This window comes from Egretta garzetta, unplaced genomic scaffold (assembly GCF_000687185.1).
Source record: "Egretta garzetta isolate BGI_Z169 unplaced genomic scaffold, ASM68718v1 scaffold297, whole genome shotgun sequence".
Lineage (NCBI taxonomy): Eukaryota > Metazoa > Chordata > Aves > Pelecaniformes > Ardeidae > Egretta > Egretta garzetta.
In genome coordinates, this window is record NW_009260410.1 from 4,457,532 (window position 1) to 4,482,216 (window position 24,685).

The 24,685-nt window shown below is 44.1% G+C and overlaps 1 protein-coding gene across 1 annotated transcript in view; it reads left to right on the forward strand.

The window, feature by feature from the left end:
* TMEFF2 (transmembrane protein with EGF like and two follistatin like domains 2) overlaps positions 1–24,685 on the forward strand; it is a 136,304-nt gene that overhangs the window by 78,508 nt on the left and 33,111 nt on the right. The window contains exons 6-7 of the mRNA XM_035899118.1: positions 3,241–3,337; positions 23,465–23,613. Coding sequence (XP_035755011.1) covers positions 3,241–3,337; positions 23,465–23,613 — 246 coding nt within the window. The remainder of the gene's footprint in view (positions 1–3,240; positions 3,338–23,464; positions 23,614–24,685) is intronic.

Sequence of the window (24,685 nt, forward strand, 5' to 3'; positions counted from 1 at the left end):
AAAGCGTCAGGAAATATTGGGAAAATAACTCTTTCTAAGATGTCTGGATTTATCAAAGCTCTTATCTGCACAGCATGGAGAAAACAAGCCCCTGCGTGCGTCAGTCCAGGGTGTGGGTGCACATGCCAGTGTGTATGTCTGTGTAGGGAGAGAAAACACACCTTCAGTAAATGTAAAGAATAATATTATCTGTGGTTACGGAAAACAGGAGGGGAGAGAGAGGGAGATAAACAGCTGTCTTTTTTTTTAATCGAGACCGCTGCATGCTCGGACATTTAATGACAGCGTGCACATTCATTATGGAACGCTGGATGCCGAGCTTCTTCAGAAAAATGTGAAGGGGTGAACTATTATTTTCTAGTAGAAATTAAGAACTGCATTGTGCCTTAATGTGGATGTTCCTCTCTAAAGCAGTTAGTTCTCTTCAGAATGCTCAATCTTTCAAATGCCTTCCTTCAATAACTTAAGTAGCTGTTTTACTCAGCTCGTGGTGTGGAACCATGTGAAGTCCCTGGTCAAACCACACCTGCTGGACAGTTATAAACAGAAACATTACAAGGAGAAAAAAAAAATAGGACGTATGTTTTTAATTAAAAGGACATACAAAAAAAGTGATTTACAGGATAACAAAATAAAATATTATAGCTCTTTTCCATAAAAAAATACGGTTTTGCCCTCCTGAACTGGAGCAATTGTCATATTCCTGGTAGGCAAGGAACACTCAGCTGTCATAAGAAGTCTTCTGCCTGTATGTCCGTTTTACTTTGCATACAGTTGTTCATTACAGCTCCCAAAGTATCTGCCAAATATTCTGTTTCCCGTTCACAGGTAGTGTAACTGTGGCACAGCAAAGCAGTGTGACTTGATAAATCCAGATCATGTGTCCCGTCTAATGTCTTAACCACTGGAAATTCCCTGCCAAGATTGGCTGTCCAAGTTACCTCCTCAAGAAAAGATTTCTAAATTTAAAATATAAATGAAATGCAGTGAAAAACCCAGGCCTGGATGCAGCTGCAGAGAGGTGGGGAGGATCTGTACAGCAGCATGAGCTTCCTGGTGCTCTTTGGGTCGGGATCACAAATGTGGCACATGGAGATGCTAATGGTGTGAGGACGCAGCCCTTGGACACCCTGTCCACCTTTTTATGTTGGCTTTTATAAAATATGAGCCTAAAGAGTTCCTCAGTCATTTAAGGAAACAGAAAAACCACAGCGCAGGCCCTCCCCACAAAACCTGATGATGCAGTAGAACAAAAATCCAGACTATGACCCAAAAGGAGGGTGTAATGAGATGGGGGTCGGTCTCTTCTCCCAAGTAACAAGCACTAGGACAAGAGGAAATGGCCTCACGTTGCGCCAAGGGAGATTTAGATGGGATATTAGGAAAAAATTCTTCACTGAAACGGTTATCAGGTGCTGGAACGGGCTGCCCAGGGAAGTGGTTGAGTCCCCATCCCTGGAGGTATTTAAAAGATGTGTAGACAAGGTGCTTAGAGACATGGTTTAGAGGTGGAAGTTACAGTTGGACTCAATGATCTTAAAGGTCTTTTCCAACCAAATGATTCTATGATTCCATGTTTTCTGAGTTTCCCCTTTGGTGTTTTTGTACCTGAATTTTGTGGATATAAAGTGAGCAAAGTTCTACAAATAGGGCAAACCCCTCTTTTTTTCCTTTTAGGATCATCAGAATGCTCATCATACATAATTTTTTTTCATTTTAATATAGTCTAAATTTGAGCAAGACTGGTAAGAAATTGCTGTGGCGTAGCTCAAACCTAAATATACCAACACTTTCTTTGCTATATTAAGCCTCAGGAAAAAGCTTCTGAGACAAACCATCTACCTTAGGTATTTCTGTGGTCTGTGTCACTGTAGTATCTAAGCATGTCACGATCTTTAACAAACTTGTTTCCATGTCCTTTGTTGGTAGAAAGTGGTATTATTCCCATTTTACACAGTGGGAAACAGGACAGAGGTTAAGTAACTTGTCCAGGGTAAGAAAGCAGGCATTGGGGTCACACTTTCTCTTTTAAGGGCAAAAGCCCTTTCTCCTCCCAACAGCTTTGTGAAAGCTCAGAACTCTTCTTCTTTCTTGAGTAAATAACAAAAGGACCATATTCGAAGTCAGAGCACTCCCAACCCGAGAGCCTCCAGTAACAGCCAGGCTAACGGGGTCTCGCACAGTGGGTGCACGACACCAGGCAGGTGATTTGTCCCATCAGTGTCAGTGGGGCTACCGACACACTTCAGCGTCCCCACCAGCCTCGGTAGGTGGGACCCAAATGTGCAGTAAGCCCACACCACAGTGCTGACTCCCAGTGAAAGGATGACACTGCAGAGGCTGTTTGTGCAGGTAACATCAGTCACAGCTGATTGATACCTGAAGTCTGGGTTGGTTTAATTATTCTGTAACTGGCAGAAGGATAGCACTAGGTACCGTGTCTTCCTAGAAAGCAACACCTATTGAAAGACATCAAAAAGTGTTTTAATATAAATGTAGATGATGTTTCCTTTGGATTTTTTAGCAAACTCTCTTCTTGGTGGCTACCCCAGTGGTCTCTTTCTCCCTTCCAGTGCTCAGCTGTCAACATTTTTTCACAGTCCTCTAATACCCATATTTTTATTTTCCCCTCAGTCCCTTCAAGTTTTTGACTTAAGGGCCAGTTACAAACCTTACACAATTACAGACAAGGGCGTTGACTTTCCTGGGTTTCAGGTTTAACCTATGCTGGAGATCGTCCCCTCCTCTGGACAGCACTAAATCTTTCCTGCCAGAGATAACTAGTCCTTGGGGCTCATAGTTGTACTTTTGAGGAGAAAAATGTTTTGCTTTTGGAAAACATCCCCTGGGGTCCACCTCAAGGCCTTCACCTGTAAAGGACGCAAGGCAGCGTGTGATGATAGCAATACACCTCCATTATTTTCCCAGGGAGCAAAGCGGTGAGGCTCGGTGGCGACACAACCTGCCTGAGCTGCAGCTTGAAGGGTTCATTGTTTAAGTGGAAAAGCAAGGGTCTTTCTCCAGTTATCCTTTTAACTCCACAATTCAGGGAATTTATCAGAGACCAACATGGAAATCTCTGGGTCGGCCCCATTGAACAACCCTATCTGTTGGCCAGGCATCGGCTCTGTGAGCAGCACATTAAGCTGACGCGGTGAATAGATTTTTGTAGAGAGAGGTAAGTGCTTTGCTACAGTGCTGTCTTTACTAATGTATATTCTTCTGCTTTCCATCAAACAGTCAATGAAGGCTCAGGTGAAACCAATCAAAAAGAGACATCGACCTGTGACATTTGCCAGTTTGGGGCAGAGTGTGACGAAGATGCAGAGGATGTTTGGTACAGTAATTTGGTCTACTCTTCTATTTTAATGAATGTTTTGTTATTTAAAGGTACTGTGGTTTAGAAAGCATTAAAAAAATTAGATATTCAATTTTCTGCACCCAGAGATTCATCACACAGTGATTGAGGTGGTTATTACTCTGAAAAAATGTATAAAAGAGTCTGGTTTATAATTTTGGAACATGCACAATTTAGACAAAGCCTAGAAACACAGTTATCCATTTTGTTGCTGCTATAACTTATGTTATTCCATCTGGGGTTTTACAGCTTTATACGTCGGTAAAAATAGAATTGGGAAAAATAATTGACCTAAAGCTTTTCCAGTTAAAAAGTATCATTAGTATTATCATCATGTTAATTCATATGCGGCATTAGAAACGCTGCAAAATCTGTCTTGATTTTTCCTAGTTGCTGGAGTTGAAGACCTAAGCCTCAAATGTTTGAAATAATTAGAGTGTACATTTAGAGATTTTCTCAATGGAAATTGTTTTATTTTTTAAAAGAGGTTTCAAAAGTATTCATTTTTTTAAAATTATTTTAAACCTTAACCACATAACCTGAAGGGAAGTAATTCTATGTACTCAGATTTATTTTTTTTAATTTTTCATTTTGCCTAGAAACTATGTAAATATATATTATCTCTACATTAACTATCACATAAACTAATAATTTGATTGTGATTTTGGAACAGCCAATAGATAAAAAAAGCCTCTATTCACAGAGCTGTAATTCTAACACTGCCTTAATGCCAAGCTTCATATTTCTATCTAAGTAATTAATACAAATTTAGAGAGACAACAAAATAATCATGCAAATGTTAGAGCTGTTGTCTGGTTGATGCTTCTGAAGCTGTGGGCTGGTGGTAGCTAACGGATGGATACAGAAACCGGGCAGTGAGATGTCAAGAAAGCAATATTGCCCAAACTCTAACTTGGATGATAGGAATGGAGCAGAGAGAGGAGTCAATGAGTGAATGAATGAATGAATGAATGGTGAACGTGATAATTGGGCCCAGTGTTGGGCATCTGACCTCATCCAGGCAAGGTATCCATGCACTGTTGGTCAGGCATGAGATTATGGACGACGTTTCTGCTCTTCAGTGAAGAAGCTTAGGAATATGGTCATCCATTTGTGCTCGTTTTGGGTTTGTCTTGCCAGACTTTTAATAACCGCTGGTTCTAGTCTTTAAAAAACAACAAGTAAACAAACCGCAGAGGCCTTGCTCTGGCCCCAGTCAGCAAAAGAAATTGTGGTGTTGAAAAACGGGAGCAAGACACATCATGGTTATAGGTTTGCAATAACGTAATGAGATACGTGTGGAAGAAGTTGCTTAATTTTGACTTTGCTTAATGGCATTATGCCAGGTATCAGGATTTTCATTGTCTCCTTGACCAGTTGTCCTTGAGAGTTTTGGTGGTGCAGTGTAGAAACAAAACCAAGGTAAAATTAATATATCAAAATTCACAGTCTAGTGCTCATGTTTTCATAATTAAGTGCACTTCCAAATTGGAAGGCAGGAGAAGAGAGGGGCAAGGAATAAAATTAGCTACAAGATAACATTATTAATCATTAGCCCTGAGTAGCAGTGTTTATTTTTTTTCCAGAAATAGCTCGATAAAATAGCCTGATCCAACTTACCCCAGTAATGTTCCCACTGCAGCTTTTGCACTAATTCCTCCCCTTTGAAACAGCTTGGCTTATATGGAGCAGCGTAATGACTGCAGGAGCTGAAGTTCTCAATCTTTATTGACAGCCGGTCTTTCTGCGGGGGAAGACGCTTCTTGGGGAGGGAAGCAGGGAAGGGCATTTACTAGGAAGATGCTACCAGACAAACTGTTAAAAGGCAGGAAAGCAGATTTCCAACCAGAAGTACAAAGACCATGTAAAGCCTGTTAAAGGTCTGCTTTGAAGTAAACAACTTCATATGCCATAACAGAGCCCTGCTTTCCTATCCCTGCCCCCGATTAGTCTTGGATAAACGTCTTTCTAAAAAATGAGCCTTCTGGGTGTTAGCTCTTTGTTATTCTTATTTCTAGAATAAAAGCGGACTATGTATGGGGGACCTAGATCCGTCTTTCCAATGTACATTAATTGAATTTCCATGTTTGGCACCAGATAGACATATTCCCCCACTCCCCTGCCAAGATTTGGTGTGCAGAAAATGTCCTTAGATTAAGTGGGAAAAGAAATCTCAGTTTATTATTCGATCACTATTTTTATGCGGATCAAATTTCAGACGTAAGCAGGGCTCCTTCAGCTATGTCGCCTGAGATGAGGTTTGCAAAATCCAAATGGGGTCAGTGGGTTCCAGTGGCCCCGGGACCTGTTGCTACAGGGTGACGAGCCCAGCACTGGCAGTGTCCCCTTATCAATCAGAAACAGTCTGAGGGTGCAGGGTCAGTGCCTGAGTCATTCCAGGTAAGAGGGATGCAAGCTGGTAGCAGAGCCAGACCTCAGAGAGCTGGAGATATGAGGCTGGCTGTTCGCCTAATATTTCCAGGGTGCCAGAGTAGATCAGAGAAGAGAGCACAGGTGTGATAGCAGATGTGGTTGGGCTGCTGATGATTTAAAGTGACAATTAACATTATTCTGCATTGCCACAGTCTGTTATTCTGCAGTCCCTTGTCTCTGGTTTAACTCTTTTTTTGTTGTTGTTGTTGGTTTTTTTTGTTTATCCTTCGCCAGTTGTCACTCAGCTAAATTGTGCTATTGTACCATGTCACCATTATTTTCAAATCTTTTTATTTGCATATAAAACAATCTGTTAATGGCTAGACTCCTGGGATTCTGATAGGGGGTTTGGCACATAGCAGGCTACTCGAAGGGGTAAGGTATGCGTGTGAACATTTTCTGGAAAGTACAATGAAAAGGCAGAAAAGAAGCCACAGTAATAACAGGTTTTCCACGGCATGGTAAAGCACACGTGTATTATTATCCTATTCTGCAGTCTAATATCACGAGAGTGAATGCAATTTGGCATTCCATTAGTGAATCTCTTTCTCTAGGTTAAAAACAAAGACTGTTCAGTTGAAAGTCTTTAACATCTTGCTACTTTAATATGTGAAAGCTTCTTGTCACTAAGAGGATCGTGTATTACTGGCATTATTCCCACCTTTAATGCATTTTGCACCAGTGGGCTTCATAAATATTTAAAGCAGGGCAGTGGCTATGCTCTTTAGCACTGGATTGCAATCTATTGGTAAATCAGACATTTGGTGTTGCTTACTTTGGGGTTTTTTTTCTGAGCTGGCTAAGGAATAATTGATTTTGTAAGACAGGGCTACACAACATAACACCCCGAGAGATATACTTAAAAGGAAATGAAGAATGAAGCGTAACATTGTGAACCGTGGTGTATTTCTAAGATCTTCCAAAAAGCATCTATGAAATACTCACTCGCTTTATATAAATAGTACTCACCAAATGGAGTGCCTGCTCATCTGCTAAAGTGGCTTAGTGTCAGTGCATAACCATGGCAGAAACCTGGATTCCAGTATTAATCTCCCTCTTTATGGGCCACTGAGGAAATAAGAGCACTCTCTACACTGGACAAGCCGTGGCTTGGATAGATCTCGGGCAGCTATTTCAGAGGTCCATGATGTGTCCAAGTAAGTAGAAGGAGATAAATAATAGGAAAAACCCTTCTGTTGAATTTCCTGTTGGAAAACACCAAGAAGAGAGGACAGGAGTATTTTCTTAAAACAAGATTAAAGCCTGCAAACCTTTGACTTGTAGACTTAATCAAAATCAAAATGATGAATTGGGGTTAAATATGCATGCTTTTCCTTCGAATTTCAATATCAGCAGGTCAGCCAGCAGCAGTCTCGAAGTGCAGGATGGCCCAGAATAAGATGCAGTTTGCGAGCTATGACAGACACGCCGAGATGTATAACGTGCTCGGGAGAGAGTGCTTTCCCTGCAGCCTGGTGGTGCCCGAGGAGGTGAGATGGCCCTCTCTGCAGATTGCTCCTCTGCCTTCCCCTTCCACACTCCTGGAGGCTGTAGGTGGAGGAGAGAGGCAGCAGAGATCCCTGGCAGGAGGTGTCTGACCTAGAATGGGCCACTCAGAGGTTTGCACCAGTGATAAAAAGGGGTGTAAATACCCCTCCTGCTCCCCGCAACTCAGTCCCACACCACCTCAAGGACTCCTCCTTGGCTGAGCGTAGGGTTTCGTGCTCTGCCCTAGGCACCATGCTTGTGGTAGGCAACTTTTCTCCCTCCTCCTGAGCCTGGCCCATGCCAGAGGGGCCTTTTTAGTTTCTCCCATGTGGACAAGGATCCCACCGGGCAGGTTCAGCTTGGGAGCAGATGCTGAAGCTGTTCTGTGGGGACACTGAGTTCCTGATGACACAAAGCTGGGAGCTTGGAGGAGGGCATCCAGGCTTGAATGAAGGAGCTTGGCGTGTTCAGCATCTAGGTCAGCAGGTGAAGGAAGGAGCATCTGTCCCAGGCGCGCGGTGTGGCTGGGTGGTATTCCCAAGCGAGGTGATGATGTTGCAGCAAAATTACAGCAGGTCCCTTGTGTCCTGCGCTTCTTTCCGCATGGCTGGGACAATAAACTCCACTTACCCACAGCAGACAGTCACACACACAAAACATATTAAGAAGATGAACTGTTTCGGTCCCTTGTTTCATATTTTACTGCTAATCACTGATATATATAGTTTGGGTAAATGCTTCTATAAGGGACATGAACAGTCTGCAACACATGAGGATGGTGGAGCTGCATTCTCATGCAAATAAGCAGCGCTGTACATGGGAGATATTTGTGCAAATCATGCAGCTGCCATCAGCAGCAACCCCTACAATCAATATTGCTCTAGCAATCAATATTTATCTTTATTATAGTATAGAAAGAAAACATATAAAAGAAACTAATGATTTTGCCAGCTTCTTAATCCACACAGCAATTAGGTCAGTCAGCTTTGGGTCCCTTCCCCCTTCAATCAGTTGCTCTCAACCAGAGCATCTGCAAACAAGATGCTGTACTACTATAAAGTACTAAAAGGTAGCTTGAAAACTCACATACATTACACGGGTATTGGCTGCTTCATGTTCAGCAGTGTGTATAATAACTATGTGTGACCTACTTGTTCCAGATACAGAAACAACGAGCTACTTTAACATCTGCAATGTCCCGTGCATTATACAGTAGATATATTGCTGTTTGCTGCTGTTCTCCTTTCTCTTTTAGAGAAAAAGTAGATCTTTGTTCATGGCTATGTATAACACTTAAACATCCTCATTGGACTTGTGGTTCAAATGAACACGGAAATGGAATAATATCATTTAAAAAAGCAGCCCTGCAAAGACTTACATTTCTGCTTAACTTGAGATCATACCTAAGGCACAAAGTGAAGCTGCCACTGCATAAATCTTCACGTGGAGCTTAGTAGTCACGTCTAATAACAGTCTGGGCAAGGGTTTACAGAGGAAAGCAGAGGGACCGCAGCACGCATTCTCTGCATTGCATAGCAGGAGATGGCCAAGTGGCTTACACCCTCTTACACCCTTGTCGCTTATCTTAGCCCCAGCCTAGTAGCAGAGCTACCTCCAGTGTCTGCCCAGAAATTAGCCCAGAAAGAGAAGGCAGCTGACTTGTAGTGTAACTGTTGAGACACCATGTTGAGATAACTGTAGAGATAGAATCATAGAACCGTTTAGGTTGGAAAAGACCTTTAAGGTCATCAAGTCCAACTGTTAACCTAACATAGATACCATATAGTGGGCTAAAAGTCAGCAATACTATAAAAAAAATAGCCCAGGCAATAAGATTTGAACTGGTAGTTGGTCAATGAAGCATTTGCAAAGAAAGACAAAACATTGGGAATGTTAGAAAAAGCAAGATGACGCCCACCTCTCCATACATGATATTTTAATTATGAAACCTGCTCAGAGGAAGGGTCAGGTTGGTGGCTTTCATAAGAGGCTGGTCAGCCAGACCTGCTGTCTGGGGCATGAGAGCCGAATAGAGAACCTGGACATGTTCCTTCATTTGGGCTGTGGAAAGAAATGCTATGTGAACTGGCACAAAAGCAGGAAAACTAGCAAAATACAAAATTGTAGCTTGAATTGTCCACAGCACAAACAAGAAGAGAGCTTCAGCAGTTTCAGCTTAGGTGAAAGCTTACTAGCAACCACTGTCTAGACATCATGTAAGAGTCCGAAAATAAAGTCCCGAGGTGAGCATTGCATGAACACCACAGTTTCTATCATGTTTCTTGCTGGCAAGCTACTGAGATTTTGTAGGACACTTCCAGTGGGCAGTGCCAACTTAAAACTAGCCCAGGTGAAAAAGTGACTTTGTGCCCAACCATAGCCAGAGAAAGATCCCCACTGACTTCTAAAAGACCTTAAATCAAGCCAAAAATACAATACTTTCTCAGTAATGAGTCCACAGAAAGGGCGAGGCGAGATACGGGAACAAGAAGTTAGCTTTATCTTCAGCAGATGTTTCTCTAAGAGCAGCTTATGGCCCAGTCTTTTTGAGGAGTAAGAGGCAGGGATGCGTACATTGTATTTCTAATCTGAGTGAAGTACTAGAAAGTGCTTGGCTAGAAAGTTAATGCTTGGAAAAATGATGGCTTGTTTGGCCATCTGATGAAATTGTTTTACTCTACATACATTTTATTTGGTTTTAGTTAAGAACAGCCAGCCATTTTTCCCAGTCAGGTGAGTTTCAAAAAATCACCTTACCATCTTTGCATCCTTCATCCTGTGCCAAAATAGCCTATTTAATTTTGAAGTGAGGCTGATTCCCAACTCCCTTAAGGTGGTGGTTTGGAGAATTTGACCTTTCCATGCATTCAGTCAAGGCAGTCCTTCAGAGGCTTATGTTCATTTGACAAACTCCTGCCTTCTCAGATTCTCAGGATTTATTTTCTTAATAACATTCTTAAAAAAAAACCAAACTGGTTTTAACATAAGCTAAGATTGTCTGGAGTTACTTATACTTCATAGTGTTTTATTACCAATATACTTTGGAACACTCTGGTAAATAATTCAGCCTACACAAAGAAATTGGCTATATTTTCTCTATACATCGAGGAAGTCTGTCATGTAGACTATATATCACGGCTCTAAATATTCTCAGATAAATGCAAACCCACATTGTGTTCAATCTGTACTACTCATCCAAGTAGGTCTTTTAGGGACCCTATATGACACATACATCTCTTATCAAAAAACTAGAATCCCTAACGTTTGGTTTTGTAATAAAAAAGATCTTTTCCAATTACAGAAAAACTCACTGTTCGTCCAGGGGATAATACCCTACACAGTCATAATGCTTATAGATTTTTTAACTTGAGCTCCTCTTTTCAGATGCTGATCCAAACTCGGTTTTCAGTTTCAGAAGGTGAACTTCCAGCTTATGGAAGTCAATGAAAGTTATTCCACTGATTTCGATGAAACAGAAGTTCTCTCCCAGTATCATAACCACAGAGTAACTTCTCGGTAGCCAGTGGAGTCTTTTGCTGGCAGAAGGGAGAACAGACACTGTCGGAGTGTAAATGCGCAGTTGTTCACAGAGTGCAAAAGAATAACTTGGAAATTGTGATGATAAAGGCAGAATTTGGCTTACTGACTCCTTCAGTTGCTTCAGAGGAAATGTTGATTTGTGAAAAGCCAAACATAACTTCTGAGATTTGGGGGAGTGGGGGGTGTGCCTTGTCTTATCATGGTGCCATGCTCCTGCAAGAGCAAGACACAGATTCTCCTGAAATTGAAAGGGGGGGGAGGTTTGTATGACACGCATTATTAGCCTGTCAACATCAGAGTTGAAAAAATCAAAAGCTGCAATAATTTTAAAAGTATGGGTCAAAACAGCCAAATTTTCCTGTTAGATTTCCACAGCCAAGATGCCTACCCCTAGATTCAGCGTGTGGTGTGTGGACAGGAAGCATGGAGGCACCGAGGGATGGGTGGTTACAGCAGAGAAGGCTGGAGAGGTGGGCTGGGAAAGGACAGAGGGCTGTGGAAGCAGGGAGAAAACCTAAACCTAAACCTTGCAGCTGGTCCATTTTGCTGTTTGCTGGAGAGCGGGAAGGAACCGCAGCGGCTGCCCACGTGCAGGGGCTCGGGGAGGGTTTGGGGAACACTACAGGCGGCAGGGAGGTCCTTCTCACCTGCCTTCCCTCTCCCTGGCTTGGAGGCTGAAATGGGATACCCAGCGTGGAGCACGTGAATTGAACATTTATATGGCGGGGCCAGCTGGGGAATGTGTGGGGTAGCAGCTCAGCTGGCGTGGAAGCTGTGGCTGTGGACCATGTTAACGCCAATCCATGTGTGTGACAAGGGTGCACATGCATGGCTGGGCATTGTGTGAGACAGCAACAGCATCCCTCTCTATTTTCAGGAAATTTCCATATGCAACATATACACGTGACGGCATGGCAGAGAGCAACCGCTTTATGTGCCCGGTTTAACAGGGGAGCAAAGGAACCCAGGAGTTCTTTTTTTACTCCTCTGACACCAGCTGTGGCTGCGGTTTTCAGTCCTAGGTAGGAAAATATAGCAGGCTTCCAAGCACCCACCTTTATTTGCACTTGGAGGAATGGTTTTGTCAGTCTGTTTTGTGCTCTTGCTGCAATACAGGGTGTTGTCAAGATCACGCCTGGCTCCTTTGTGGGAGGTACGCAAAAGGATGCCTCTTGGCCCTGCAAGGGCAGAGCTGTGCACGGGTGCTCTGAGGGAAAGCCACCACTTGGTTGTGTAACCCCATGGCTGGGAGAGCCTGGGCTCACCAGGTTGTGAAAGTGCACATAAGGGATAATATGATAATGCACATCAAATATTAATGTGCATTGACACATAATCGTCTGCGTACATCAGGGCATTACAGCATGAAAGAGCGAGTACAGAGACCTTGGAGAGCAATGCGCTTTTGCACTTTTTTTTTTTCCTGTTTTCTTTTCCCCTTTTTGTTATTTAAAAATAAGCTTTCCTCCCTCCCTGGCCCCCCATTTAGCCAAAGTCATACCCTAGTAGTAAACTGAGCGGTGCCTTCATGACGGCCTATTTAGTCGCAATAAAAAGCCGATTGGCCTAATGCGCAATCAAGAAAGGAGTGACATTTATTGCTTGGGTTTTATGATGCTGTGAACTGAGCAAGATTTGGAGCCTTACAGTGCCTTCAGGGGGCAGGAGATCACCAGCAATGAATTGTATTTATACCTTTTCCAATTTCCTACTAGCATTTTAGCAATAAATAGACTGTGTTGTTATTGAGTTTTATGTAAGTATGTTTACGAAAGCAGGAATACAACTTTGTAGCTCAGAATTACATGTGTTGGCTAAATAGATCAGGAGAGAGAATAACTATGTAAAGCACTGTGAAAGCACTTTCCAATTTATTATCAAACGTCTTAATAGAATGCTTCATCTCTTCCATCCCACTTTACGTTAACTATTAAATTAAAACTGCATCCATTGCAGAAGGTCGGAGACTCCTTCACACACCCATGTTGGAACATCAAGGCCACAATTTGTTCACACATCTAAGCCATTAAAAATACATCCCATGCATTAAATATGAGCCCGGGGAGAACTCAATAGGAGCTGACGCGCAGGGCTGACCCCGGCGCTCACAGCCCCTGCAGGGCGGCAGGTGTCCCTTCCCCATGGCGTCCATCTCCTGCCCCGGTCCTTTCCCACGTGCAAGTCGCAGCTAAAAGCTTGTGTGACGTGTGGCCAGATGTGCAGACTTAATTGCTGTCTCTCAGCCTGCCCGTTTTGTAACGAAGCTCTCCCACGCGGAGGAGCACGGGTGGCCCAGGGACACCCGTCCCAGCCAGGGCGCAGTGCTTGCGGCGTGTCCCTCCTGGGACCTGCAGGCGGATTCCACTGATCCCCATCCCAGACCTGAAGAGGCTTACTCTCCTCTTGTTAGTTTGCTGGCAAGGACGTGTCCTTGAGACGGCACATTTCATTCATTCGTTCGTCTTCCTTTCCCTGGCAGCAGTACTTTCCCCTGGGGCTCGCTCCCAAAGGCAGCTAGCCACTGCGGTCATCCTGAGACAGCACGAGGAGAGGCAGCATCCCCGGTCAGTAGTAATACCTGGTTTTCTACAGCAGCTTTCACCTACAGACCTGAATACTCCGAGGCAAAAAGAGGGTTACTGCTGCTCTCTTCTTCTTGCATGTGCAGCAATTTGCTTGGGGTTGCATCAGTCCCAGACTCATACCTAAGGGCCGAGATCTCTTTTTGTCGCTGTGCGGGTTGACATGAGGTTATCTGGCCTTTTTTCCACCTGTGCAGGAGGTGCAAACAAAGCCTGAAGGAAAGCCCAGCGTATACTCCTAAAATTTCGTTAAATAGCTAGGCTGGATTTTGTTTTGTAATTTGAGTCAGCCTACCAAGCAGGGTAGCCTGGAGTACGCAGCCAGTTCAGATGGTGCTGCCTCAGGGAGGTCTCCTCGGAAGCTGGAGGCGCACGTGTTTGAGGACGCAGAGCAATTTATGGTGAGAGTTACTCTGACTTTGCACATGTGGAGGGAGTCTTTACAAGGAAGAATTATTTTACCATTGTTTTCTTCTCACTGGTTTTAGGAAGGTCACTTCTAAGCCTTGCCTTCCCTGCCGGCGGTGGATGGCTCACGTGCTGCGTGGGATGGGGCTTGCAAGGCACTGGTCTCTGCTGGCAGGAGGGCTGTCATCCCTTTAGTCATGCTGGTAAATCAGAGCCTGCTTTCAGAAGTAACTTCTGGTGTAGGTAACAAAGCTGTTACCAGAAATTTGCCGTTGGTCCCATCCCAGTTGGTACCGCAGTTCTCCATGAGCAGACTGAGCCTTGCTGCGTGGCAAGGTCCGTGCCAGGACCTGCAGCTAAGATGGTTGTCCCGTGCTTCCCACCAGACATTGCAATCTTCCCCCTGGCTGTTCCAGGCCGGGGTGAAACGCTGGGATTTGTGTGAACAATTCTCATTATTCTGCTGGCTTCAAGATAGGAGCGAACGGTATCAGCAGTCTGAGGCACACAGCGATAAAACGTTCATGAAGGACGGCCTCAAATGTTTACAGAGGGAGAGAAACAGTCAGCAAAGCTTTGTTTTAACACAGACTATAGAGACGTGAAGGACACCAAGCGTAGGCAGACCATAAAAAGGCATTTATTTTATTCTATGGGCTTTAAATAAACTTCACACGTTAGATACCTGCAGACACTTGAATTGGCATGTGAACAGAATTAGAATTTTCTTCTCTAGTTACACAGCTAGTGTGAGGATTTTTCCATCACTCTTCAAACCCAGTCGTCAGCCTTGTAATTCTCTAGTTTCTCCGTTTGCATTTAAAGCATCCAGTCTTGCAAAGACTGCTTTACACAACTTCATTCCTTTTAAATAGGAATGATATTTAAAAAAAAATAAAATGAGACATTTATTTTGCCCTAAAGGTGTTAGCATACAATTCAATGTACTGCTGAGGGCACTAGAGGCATCGGGAAGCCAGATGAAGGTCAGATTATAATTGGTGCTTTGAATTGTAAGAGGGAAGCAAAGGTGAAGTTTGTGATGGTTTTTGTCGAAAACTTAGTAAAGAAAGTTACGGGGGAAAAAAAAACGAAAGGACAATTAGGAACCAAGTTGCAGTGTCTTGCACAGCAGATTACAGCAGTTCCCATGAGCTGCAGTCTCCAGGATGAAGCCTTGAAAACTGGTGGAGCGTGGTGCTAGCTCCTCACCGAGCCGCGCCGGGAAGGAGCCGGCACCCGGGCGGCTCTCCTCACAGCTGTAAGGCGAGGTGCCTCCGGGAGCAGGCCCTCAAACCATTTTGAAACAACCTCCGGGAGCTGTCGTAACAAATGCGCTCTGAAAAATCCATACGTATTTTTAAGCATCGCCAGTCGCTCCCTGCTATTGAGGAGCAGCAGCAGCGTGGCAGCTGTGCGGCGATTGCCCTGGCTCCGCGCTCCGGCTAGACTCCCAGATCATGTTGCATGTGGTGTGCAAGGAAGGGCAGCAATAAATACACTCGCCACTTCAGTGCATTTTAGCTTGACATATGTCCAGTAAACAATATTTTGGTCTCTTGCAGTCCAAAAAAAAAAAAAAAAATCACCTAATTATTCAGCGCTTCCTTCTGTTATGATGCTTTGGGGTCCTTCAAATCATTTTCATTATGCACTACATAATAATAAAAATCTCTATGCAGTATGCTGATAATTCCATGCACGGTCTCTGTGATTTCTAATTGTTTGAATAACAGGATGCTATTGAAATGCCATGCAGAAACATTGTGTCACCCTGAGGGAATCAAGCTTTTCTTCTTTTACTCCTGGTGAAGATAAACATTTGAACAGTCGAAATAGGTAAAATATCCCAGGGAGGCCACTGTGAAAAGTAGACGTGCTAAAGCTCTTAGTGCAGAAGCTGGGCTGCAAAGGACAAAAAGGAAAAATAAATTAGATAAATAAATAAATAAAGAACATTGCTTTTTCTTCTCTTGTGATCTTAAAGCAGAAGAGAAGCACTAGCAGATCCAGGAAAGAAATATCGCATGCTATTTTTGTGCTGCCATTATAAAATATGTATTGTTTATTGTTCTGCACTGCAGCTAAAGTTTTGCATCAGCCTAAAAAATACAGCAAAGTTTGTTTTGAAGGAGACAAGCAGCGCTTCTGTTCTTTAAGCCTCTTAATGATGTTCTTAAGAGGGTGGTGAGAAGATTTCAATCTCCTGGCAAGCACTGGCAGGTTTTAGGGTATGATTCATAGAAGGAGTAAAAAACTGTGTGCCTGTGTGCATTATGAATATATTTTATATATGCTGTTTTGTACGTATGCATGTCTGTGTACCTGCTGTTCAGCTGTACATGAAACCAGGCGACGATGCCAGGCAGTTTTGTCTCCTGGCTGGAGGCATCTCTTGGTGCCACCCTCTTGGGCTGTGCTCCATGCGCTGCAGAGCCTGCTGCAGCCTACCTGAGCTCGGCCCAGCTACCAAAAGTCCCTGGTGACTCTCTGTGGAGGGTGCCAGGACTTTACACTAAAATTTACGTCTCTGTAAAAAGGTTATAATAGTACCAAGCCATTACTGCTATTATGGCTGTACGAGATTGCTGTAAAGCTTAATGGGGTACTTGTAAACGGGCTGAGGGTCAGAGGGAGAAGCTGGTACTTATGTGGTCCTTTTGAGACTGGTGTCGAAGTGGAGGTGCGTGCAAGCCCCCCTGCAGCAATCCAATTTCGCTGCCTGTGCATGCGGGCAGCTTTGAGGATGACTGACGTGGCGCCAAGGTGGGTAGCAGAGGTGACCCATCGCTGCCCCCCAGACAGGGGTGCGCTGTAACAGGGCGTGATGCAGTGGCACGCAGGCGGCCTGACCAGGCTAGCTGAGCTCCCAGCGGCGGTGGATGCGTGTGAGCGCAAGTCTGCCCTGCCTGGTTAACCTTGCCGGTGTCTGCTTAGAGCTAGTTCAAGTATCTCTGCGTGGCGTTGTGTTGAGACATATTAAACATACCCAAAGCTGCCTGGGTAAACGAGCGCTCCCACCAGCCTCCTGACACACGGCTGAACCACGGTACAATGCGTGTTCGAATGTTGAGGCATAATGTTAAGCCTGGCTTCATTTCAACTTGCCTGCTGGTAATGTCAACAAAGGTGCCCCGTGTACCAGAAAGAAAAACCTTGCAGGAATCCAAATGATAGAGGAGGCATTTGGGACTGATTGCCAGGCTCTTGATGGAGGCGTATACTGCCAGGTTAGCTTTAAATGGGCGTTTAATGTCCTACTTGGAGGGGCAGGGGGCTTGGAGAGGACCGTTCTGACATCCGACCAGAAATTCTGAGTTTCTGTTCGTTGTTTTCAGGTCAGAACAGAGGAAGATTAGAAATCTCTCTGGTGGAAATATCATAAACATACAGCAACCGTGTTTTTATTTATACACTGTTTTATGGCAAAGGGAAGGCTTTGGGCTTTTTTATGCTGCAAAATGTTGTTGGTTTTTTTCTTTGTTTTTTTTATTTTTGCCTGGAGAAAATATACGACATGTTTAAAATGATTGCAGAATGGAACATCACTTTCCCTGTAAAATAGTGCTCACTGAGACATGGTGGGATCTCACACTTGACCAAATTAGCATATGCGCTCAAATATCAGAGCTCTGACTAGTAAAAATAACACTAGATTTGCATTTGCATTTCCACATTTTTAGCTCTCGCTTCCCTGTCTGTTTGGTTTTATGCCTTTTTTCTTGACTGACAATTCTCTTTGTGGCAGATTTATTGCTGTTCTGCTGTTTGGACCCTGTAATCAACTAGACACTTGGCTGAAGACGTTAGTCATTTCATTAAGTACTTTTTTGCAGATATCTCAGACACAATTTTCTGTTGCTCTGGTTCCAAAAAGCAAATGACCCATGGCCAGCAAAGTCTGAATATGAATCTTTAATGAACAGAGGTAGTACCAACAATGCACTCAGGTTTCCAAACTGAAGAGGGCTCATTAAAAGATGTTGAATGGGGAAGAGCTGCCATTGCCATCTCGCTCTGACAAAAATGTGCCTGCATCTGTTCCCAGTAAAACCACTCTTTTAGGAGCGTTGTCTCATTTATCCTCCTTCCTTCCCATCAGACCTACGTAGGAAACCTTCCTCGTGCTACACACAGGTATTTCATAGTAAATTTTTTGGATTATTTTTCAGTAACACATTGCTGAAAACAAAGACTGAATAGTTGTCTTAGGAGTAGAGATAAAGCATGGAGTCGTGGGTTTTTTTTTTTTTTCATCGCTGTGTCACTAATGATTATACTTTATTCATGAACTAAGGAAATATAATTATAGCATTCCCCTACATTTCATGGGCGAAGAACCATTCTCTCCTTTTTTTGAGACACCTACTTAAAACACTGTTCCTCCCTCCGGGGACAGTCTTTCATAGCCATGAATCCTGTCTTCAGTGGAGTGGTCTCCGCAGGCAAAGGTACTCTCTGTGCCCAGAAAATAATACCGTATGTTATTTGCAGAAGAGTGGGGAGTTAGGAGCCTGTGCACTCACCAGTGTACTCACCCGTGCCTGGTTTGTTGACCCTGTTAATTTTTACAGAGACTGATCCAACAGAAAGCCAAGCTGGCACCTCCAGCTTGGGCAAGCAGCCTGGTGCAGCACATTGCCATCACTGCTGGGATGCAGACCTCTCTGAGGTCTGGGCAGCTTTTTTTATTCGTGGTGAAGATCTGTACAGAAGCTAAACACTGGTCTGCTTCTGCGCTCTTGTCTCATTTCCCTGGGAAGAGGAGAAGCACGTTATGCAGGTGGAATAGTGACAACCACTCCCAAAATGCACACGGGTTCTGTTGTGCTGTTCAGTACATTTATTGCAGTTACTGTCTTGACAGAAGCTTGCAGACAGAAGTACAGCAACTTGCACCCTACGAGTCAGTAGCAAGGTACAAGGAGGTGCCAGTCAGCATCTCACCTGCCACAGGCTTGGTTCAGCTCTGCCATGGGAGCATGGGCAGCCTGGGGGGCTTCTCCACCTGTCAGCTAATATCACCTCTGCCTGAGGGACCTCCCAGTTCTGCCAGGACACAGTGTTCCCATCAGAGGGTCCAGCAATATCACCCAGCTGTGCTGCAGGATGCACCTGGGGGAGTTAGCCTAAATCCCTCGAGGAGGTGCCCAGGTTTGCCTGTTGTCTTTTTAGTTTGTTTTGATTTTTTTTTTTTTGCTTTCATGATCACCGAAATAACTAAGTGGATTGCTGGATGTTCAGCTCCTCCAAGGTTTTCATCATATGAAATGAAATGGAATAAAATAAAGCGTATAAAAGAAGTGGAATTCATTGGAGACTATCATAATGACCTGGAAGAACAGACACAAGAAAGTGAGCCTTGTTTAATGATTGCTTTCAGTGACAGCCCAAATTTTAATCAATTAATATATAAGCCCATTACTTGAAAGATGTGATGGGCCTGTGGGAGAGCATTCAGTATTTTTTCCTTTCTCAGGGGAGCTGCAGGGTATCAGCTGACATCTTGCTAGCACTCCTTCCTCACAGATGCTTTTAAAGCTGCTTTTCTGACTGCAAAAATCGTACTTAAGCCTTACACATGTATTTTGTGTATGCTCTTGGGTACAGTTTCATCCTGTGACCCCCTAGGAGACCTCATTGACCTTCTCACAGCTTCTTGAGCCCGAGGAAAGCTCAGTCAGCCTTTATATTGCCAAGCTTTCTTCAGCGCTACACTTAGGAACACGGAAACCAAATAGATTTATTGCTATAACTATAATCAGAAGTCATAGCCAGGATGATAAAATGGTCAAATGATCAAATTACTTAAAATTAGAGGAGTACTGAAGTGCCTTAGGGACTGAGAAGCTGCAGGCAGGCAGCTGGCCTGCCGGTCAGCCCCGTAACAGCGGGATGCATGTTTCCAGCCCCACACAGGCAGGGGGACCTGGGGGGACCCCGGGACCAGTATGGCCAACAACCAAAAGAGATGAGGCTGAGGCCACTCTGGTTTTGTCATTTGTGAAAGAATGAGCAGGTAATGGGGCAGATCCTGGACATGGCCAGGTTGTGGGTTGAGCATGAGAGGGGAAGCGCAGACACTGGGTGCTAGCCAGGAGCAGGACAGGATTTCTGGGCATGACAAGTGTTGGGGCAAGTCTCTCTTTGGGGTAAGGGATTCCTGTGTCCTGCAGGATCTGAAGTCTTGAACACTATTTGGACTCCCACCTAATGTATGCCCTTGCGTCCAAGCGGAGATGTCACAGTTTGGTTCTGCTTGTTGAACAGGAGACGGTCCCACTTCTGTGTTTTATAAGGCTTCAAGAAGTGAAGGCACCTTTACCTATGGCTATAAGATTTCATTTAAGCAAATACGTTAAGTGCTGTTCATTTCGTATTTGTTACATTGCCAGTGGATCCTGCTTAAGGATGATGTACACTCTGGCCACGTGTGCCTAGGCATGCACGTTCAGAGTAAATGCCCCGCCTTTTTCTCTATAATTTACTCTTCTGGACTTTGGGGGCTTGGATGAAAGGGCAGACTGCTTGTTCCTCTAGTTTGAAAAAACGTGTTTGAATACACTGTCATTTTCTCTGATAAGAGAGCACTATAAATTAAACAGAGTCAGCAACCCAGGCACATTCATCTTCCTGATGTAATCCTACCTTTAGCATTTCCTGACATATATTTGATGTTGACTTAATTGTGCAGCCTTAAAGTAGGATTTGAGTATATAAGTGCCCAAGCAGCAAGAAACTGCAGATCAAGCTAGAAGCTGTCCTCTGAAAACTGTGCAAGGGGCGGATGATGCACAGATCCTTACAGCAAGGAGATGGGGGGGACAAGTTTACTGTAGTGGTTTTTTACCGCCCATCTAGTCAACCCTGAAAATCAGGCTTCACACGGGAAATCCTTTAAGACCTGGGCATATAGTGTCATCCCAAGGTTGTCCCTTTCTGCTCTCCTCGCACACGAGAGCAATCTGGTACCAGCACAAGTAGCGCCCAGTCCATGGTGCTTGTGTGGTACCTCCTCTTAATGCAGCATGCAGCCACAGAGATCTTGCTTGGAAAGAAAGGCTGGTCTCGCAGTTAAGATTTTAGAATGGAGTTGAGAAAAATCTTGGTTCTCTTCTCACTTTTACTGAAGGAGGTCAGAAAAGTCATTTTGGAAGTCTGTTTTTTTGGAAGGTATCAAAAGATGCAAATAAATGCCTAATGGGCTCTGAAATGGTCTTTGAAATCAGTGGGAGATAGGACTCTGAGATTTCAGAAATCCCACGCAAAGCTTGCATGCATCTTTAAGCATCTAAACACCTTTAAAAATATGTCTCCTAAGCGCCTAACTCTGAGCATAGGTTCCTGCACCCCCTAAGCATTTTCGAAATTGCATCCAAAGTTGCATAGATTTCCCCTAAAGAGCACCCTTTTGTTTTAATTTTCTCGTTGACTTACTTTTCTCTTGACTTGAGACATAATATATATTAACCTACACTCATTTTTTATACCAAAAGATAGAGAAGTGAAGCTGTTTCTGAGCTGGTTTATTACAAAAAAGGAGCATATGGCTGATTGTGTCCCATCTGAAATGCAAATGGTGGAGCTACGTGGAAAGAATTGCTATGATTTCAGCAGTAAATGTTTCCTAATGAACTGAGTTTGACTAAGGTGGGAAGCTGGAAATGGCTGTGGGAAGAAATGACAACGGTTAATATTTCAGTGGAGCAGAACAGTCTTATTCCGCTGATAAGGAGGTTCTTAGGAAATTGACTGTATTTTTTTTCTTATATTCTATATGTTTGTCAGTGTGGGGAAATTTTTACACAAGGAGGCAGACTTTTTTCTTCCGCTAATTATGAAATCGTGTAATTTAATTTATAACCAGTGCTTTTCACCTTTGGCATCTTTTTGAGCTGAAGTTTTTGGTATTTTGTGAACATTTGGGCCAAATAGATCTACCCAATGTAAAGAAAGTCTAAAAGAAGACAAATACTGGTTCCACTCATTTACATCACCCTGGGCACATTTGTGGATGCCAGAGGCCAAAGAGGGTGATGGAGAAATCTGACCCACGCTGTCTAATTTCCCCTGCTTCTTCTTTCCACCAAGGTTTTTCTCTTGTATATACCCCTCTACACTTCCAGTGGTTGAAGGTGTCCAGAGTGGGAGGTGACCTGACTTAAACACTTTCTTAAGTCAAGCAGCAAGACTGACATTTCCATTACTTAACTTTCCAAAGGGAGAGCTGTGGAGTCGGCGCTGTGAGGTTCAGCGCAACCAGTGGGCTGGAGATAAGAGCATCGGTCGCATTACTTTGCCTTAAATGTCAGAAGGAGCCATGAAGAGTTTTAGGTAGCAGCATGTGCACAATTACGTGCTCAGAGGAGCTGAAGCAGCTGCCAGGTTAGACCCCTGGCTCTGCCCCTGAGCAGGATGGCATCGGTGTTAATGTAAGTGTTGCTGAGGCTGAGCTGTCTGTTGCGTGGCACGGTTGAGGCAGGGGGGACGACACACACGCGACACGGAAGATTAGCATGTCTTTCCCTTGCTGGTGCCCAAGGGTGTCTGACATTGTTCATGATAAAGAAACAGGAGAAACGTGGAGAAAAAAGGCTGCAGCCTGATGTTGGTGAAAGTAATTAGGCTGCTTCATCTTCTGAGCAATGGCAAGGCTTGCTGAGGTCAGGACGTGTCCACGTTAGTGTGTTAGTTCAGATCCGGACCAGACTTTTGAAGTGAATCCCCCACTGTGGTTTGGTTCACCTCTCAGGGCAGCCCAGAAGCTCACCAGCTGGGTCGTTGTGGCTCTGGAGATGCCCCTGAGCTCCCTGAGGACAGGGCCACTGCTGCCCTGCCCATGCTTGCCCACGCTCTGCTCTCAGCTGTGGGAACCTTCTCCCTGCACAGAGCACATCACCAGGTCAGGAGTGGGCACTGACCTTCCTGGCTGACACCCCGGTAAAGCTTTTTGGTTGCTGGGTTATTCGGATGCTTCAGAAAGTGCTTGTGCACAAAGTCTCTCCTAAAAACAGCATTGCCCTCGTTTTAATACCGAGCAGGCCCACTGCGTCCAGGAGCCAGGGGAGATGTCACCACCTCTAGGCACAGAGCAGAGTACAGCGGCAGTCTCAGTCTTGGCAGGTGGTTTTATCCCAGTAGGGTGAGATGAGGTTTCAGCATCACATCTTTTATTATGATCAGAGTGCCTATAGGTGCTGTATTTATTATCAGAATTAAATCATAAATCAACATAAAACCACACTTATGCAGTGTTGCATAGGATGGGCAGCACCTCAACAGAGGTGAATTTTGTGGCTTCCTTAATTGCAAGAGGGTGCAGCAGCTTGAATTATCTGTGTGTCTGCTTGGGTGTTCTTTGGTTTACAAGAAATTACAAGTGGTAATGCTGTGGCGTGGTTCTCCATGTATAACACTTTTTTTGTCTTTCCTTTTGCTTGCTTTTCTCTTCTGTGTCTCTTCCTTCTCCCCGCATTTCATTTCCATCCCGAAATACAAATGAACTCTTGACAGAACTTTCCACTTTCATTTTGTTGATTTGCATTATGGAGTCAGGAAAATGCAAACACTTTTATTTCCAAGATGTATTTATGATGTCATGAAAGAACTTTCTCATATTAGCCCCTTCTTTTTTTCTCTTTCTTTATCATTTCAGGTGTGTGTGCAACATTGACTGTTCTCAAACCAACTTCAATCCTCTTTGTGCTTCCGATGGGAAATCTTATGATAATGCATGTCAAATCAAAGAGGCATCATGCCAGAAACAGGAGAAAATTGAAGTCATGTCTTTGGGTCGATGTCAAGGTAACTCTCATAACAAAACTCATTTCAAAGAATGTTTTCAATTTTTGTTCCGGAAAAAAAAAGAACCAGGGCTGGCTTCTTATTTGGCACTTGCTTGCGTTTCCATTAGACTCTTGCAATTTATATTGTAGAGTGCAGGCTGCGTGAGTGGGCAGAGCCCCCTGTGGTACAGATGCCAAGTGAGGCGCAAGGAGTGGTGTGCGTAACCCTTCCCACACCCTGCCCGCCGCAGCCGGGGACCGTCCAGCCCTGCGCTGGTGTCAGAATCAGGCATCTGGATTTTGCCCAGAGCAGCTTGCCCAGAGCTCTGCCCTCCGGGTAGGAGTCGGAGCAGGACAGCAGGAGAGTCCCTCAGATACGTTTTGCCACCCAGGATGGATCTTCTGTTGCTTCCTTGCCTGGAGCAGCATGAAGCAGTCTCAGGAGGCTAAAGACGCGTTGCCAGACATGGTGCTGGTCCTTGTTTCTCATGTGACCTGTGCTGGGCCCTCCAGATGCCAAAGGTGCCTGGAAGGAAATTTTGTTAATAGCAGCAAGACTGTCTGTCTTTTTTCACGAATGCCATGCTGCTCTGTGCCCAGCTCATGGGCTACTACATCACCTGTAACCCTTGAGTTGACTTTAAAAACTCTATTTTGTTCTAAAATAAAAATGAAGAAAATTTGCCTTTAAATAGCTCCCATAAATAAAGTGTCTACTGAGGCTCAGACTCTTAATAGCTTTTTTCCCCTTAGCTTCTGACCTATAAATCCTAGGTACATCTAAGGCTGTACTATACAGGTGTATTAAACACATTCTAGTTTATTTCTATCTCTTTAAAGTCAACCACCCTACGTGGCAGTTCATTTCAGGGTACATATTAAAACTCCCCAATTACTTCAAATAGAGCAGAAATGACAACTCCTGCTTCATACTGATATATTTATCCCAGCTGCAATCTGTTATCACATATTGTTAGGAAAAAATGTGTTTTCTTAATGGAAGATGTTTCATGTTTCATTCCAAAAAGCTGGATCCTGCTGTTTTTCACCTGGCAGGCCCAGGGGAGCCTTGTAGCCAGCAGCAATGCTGT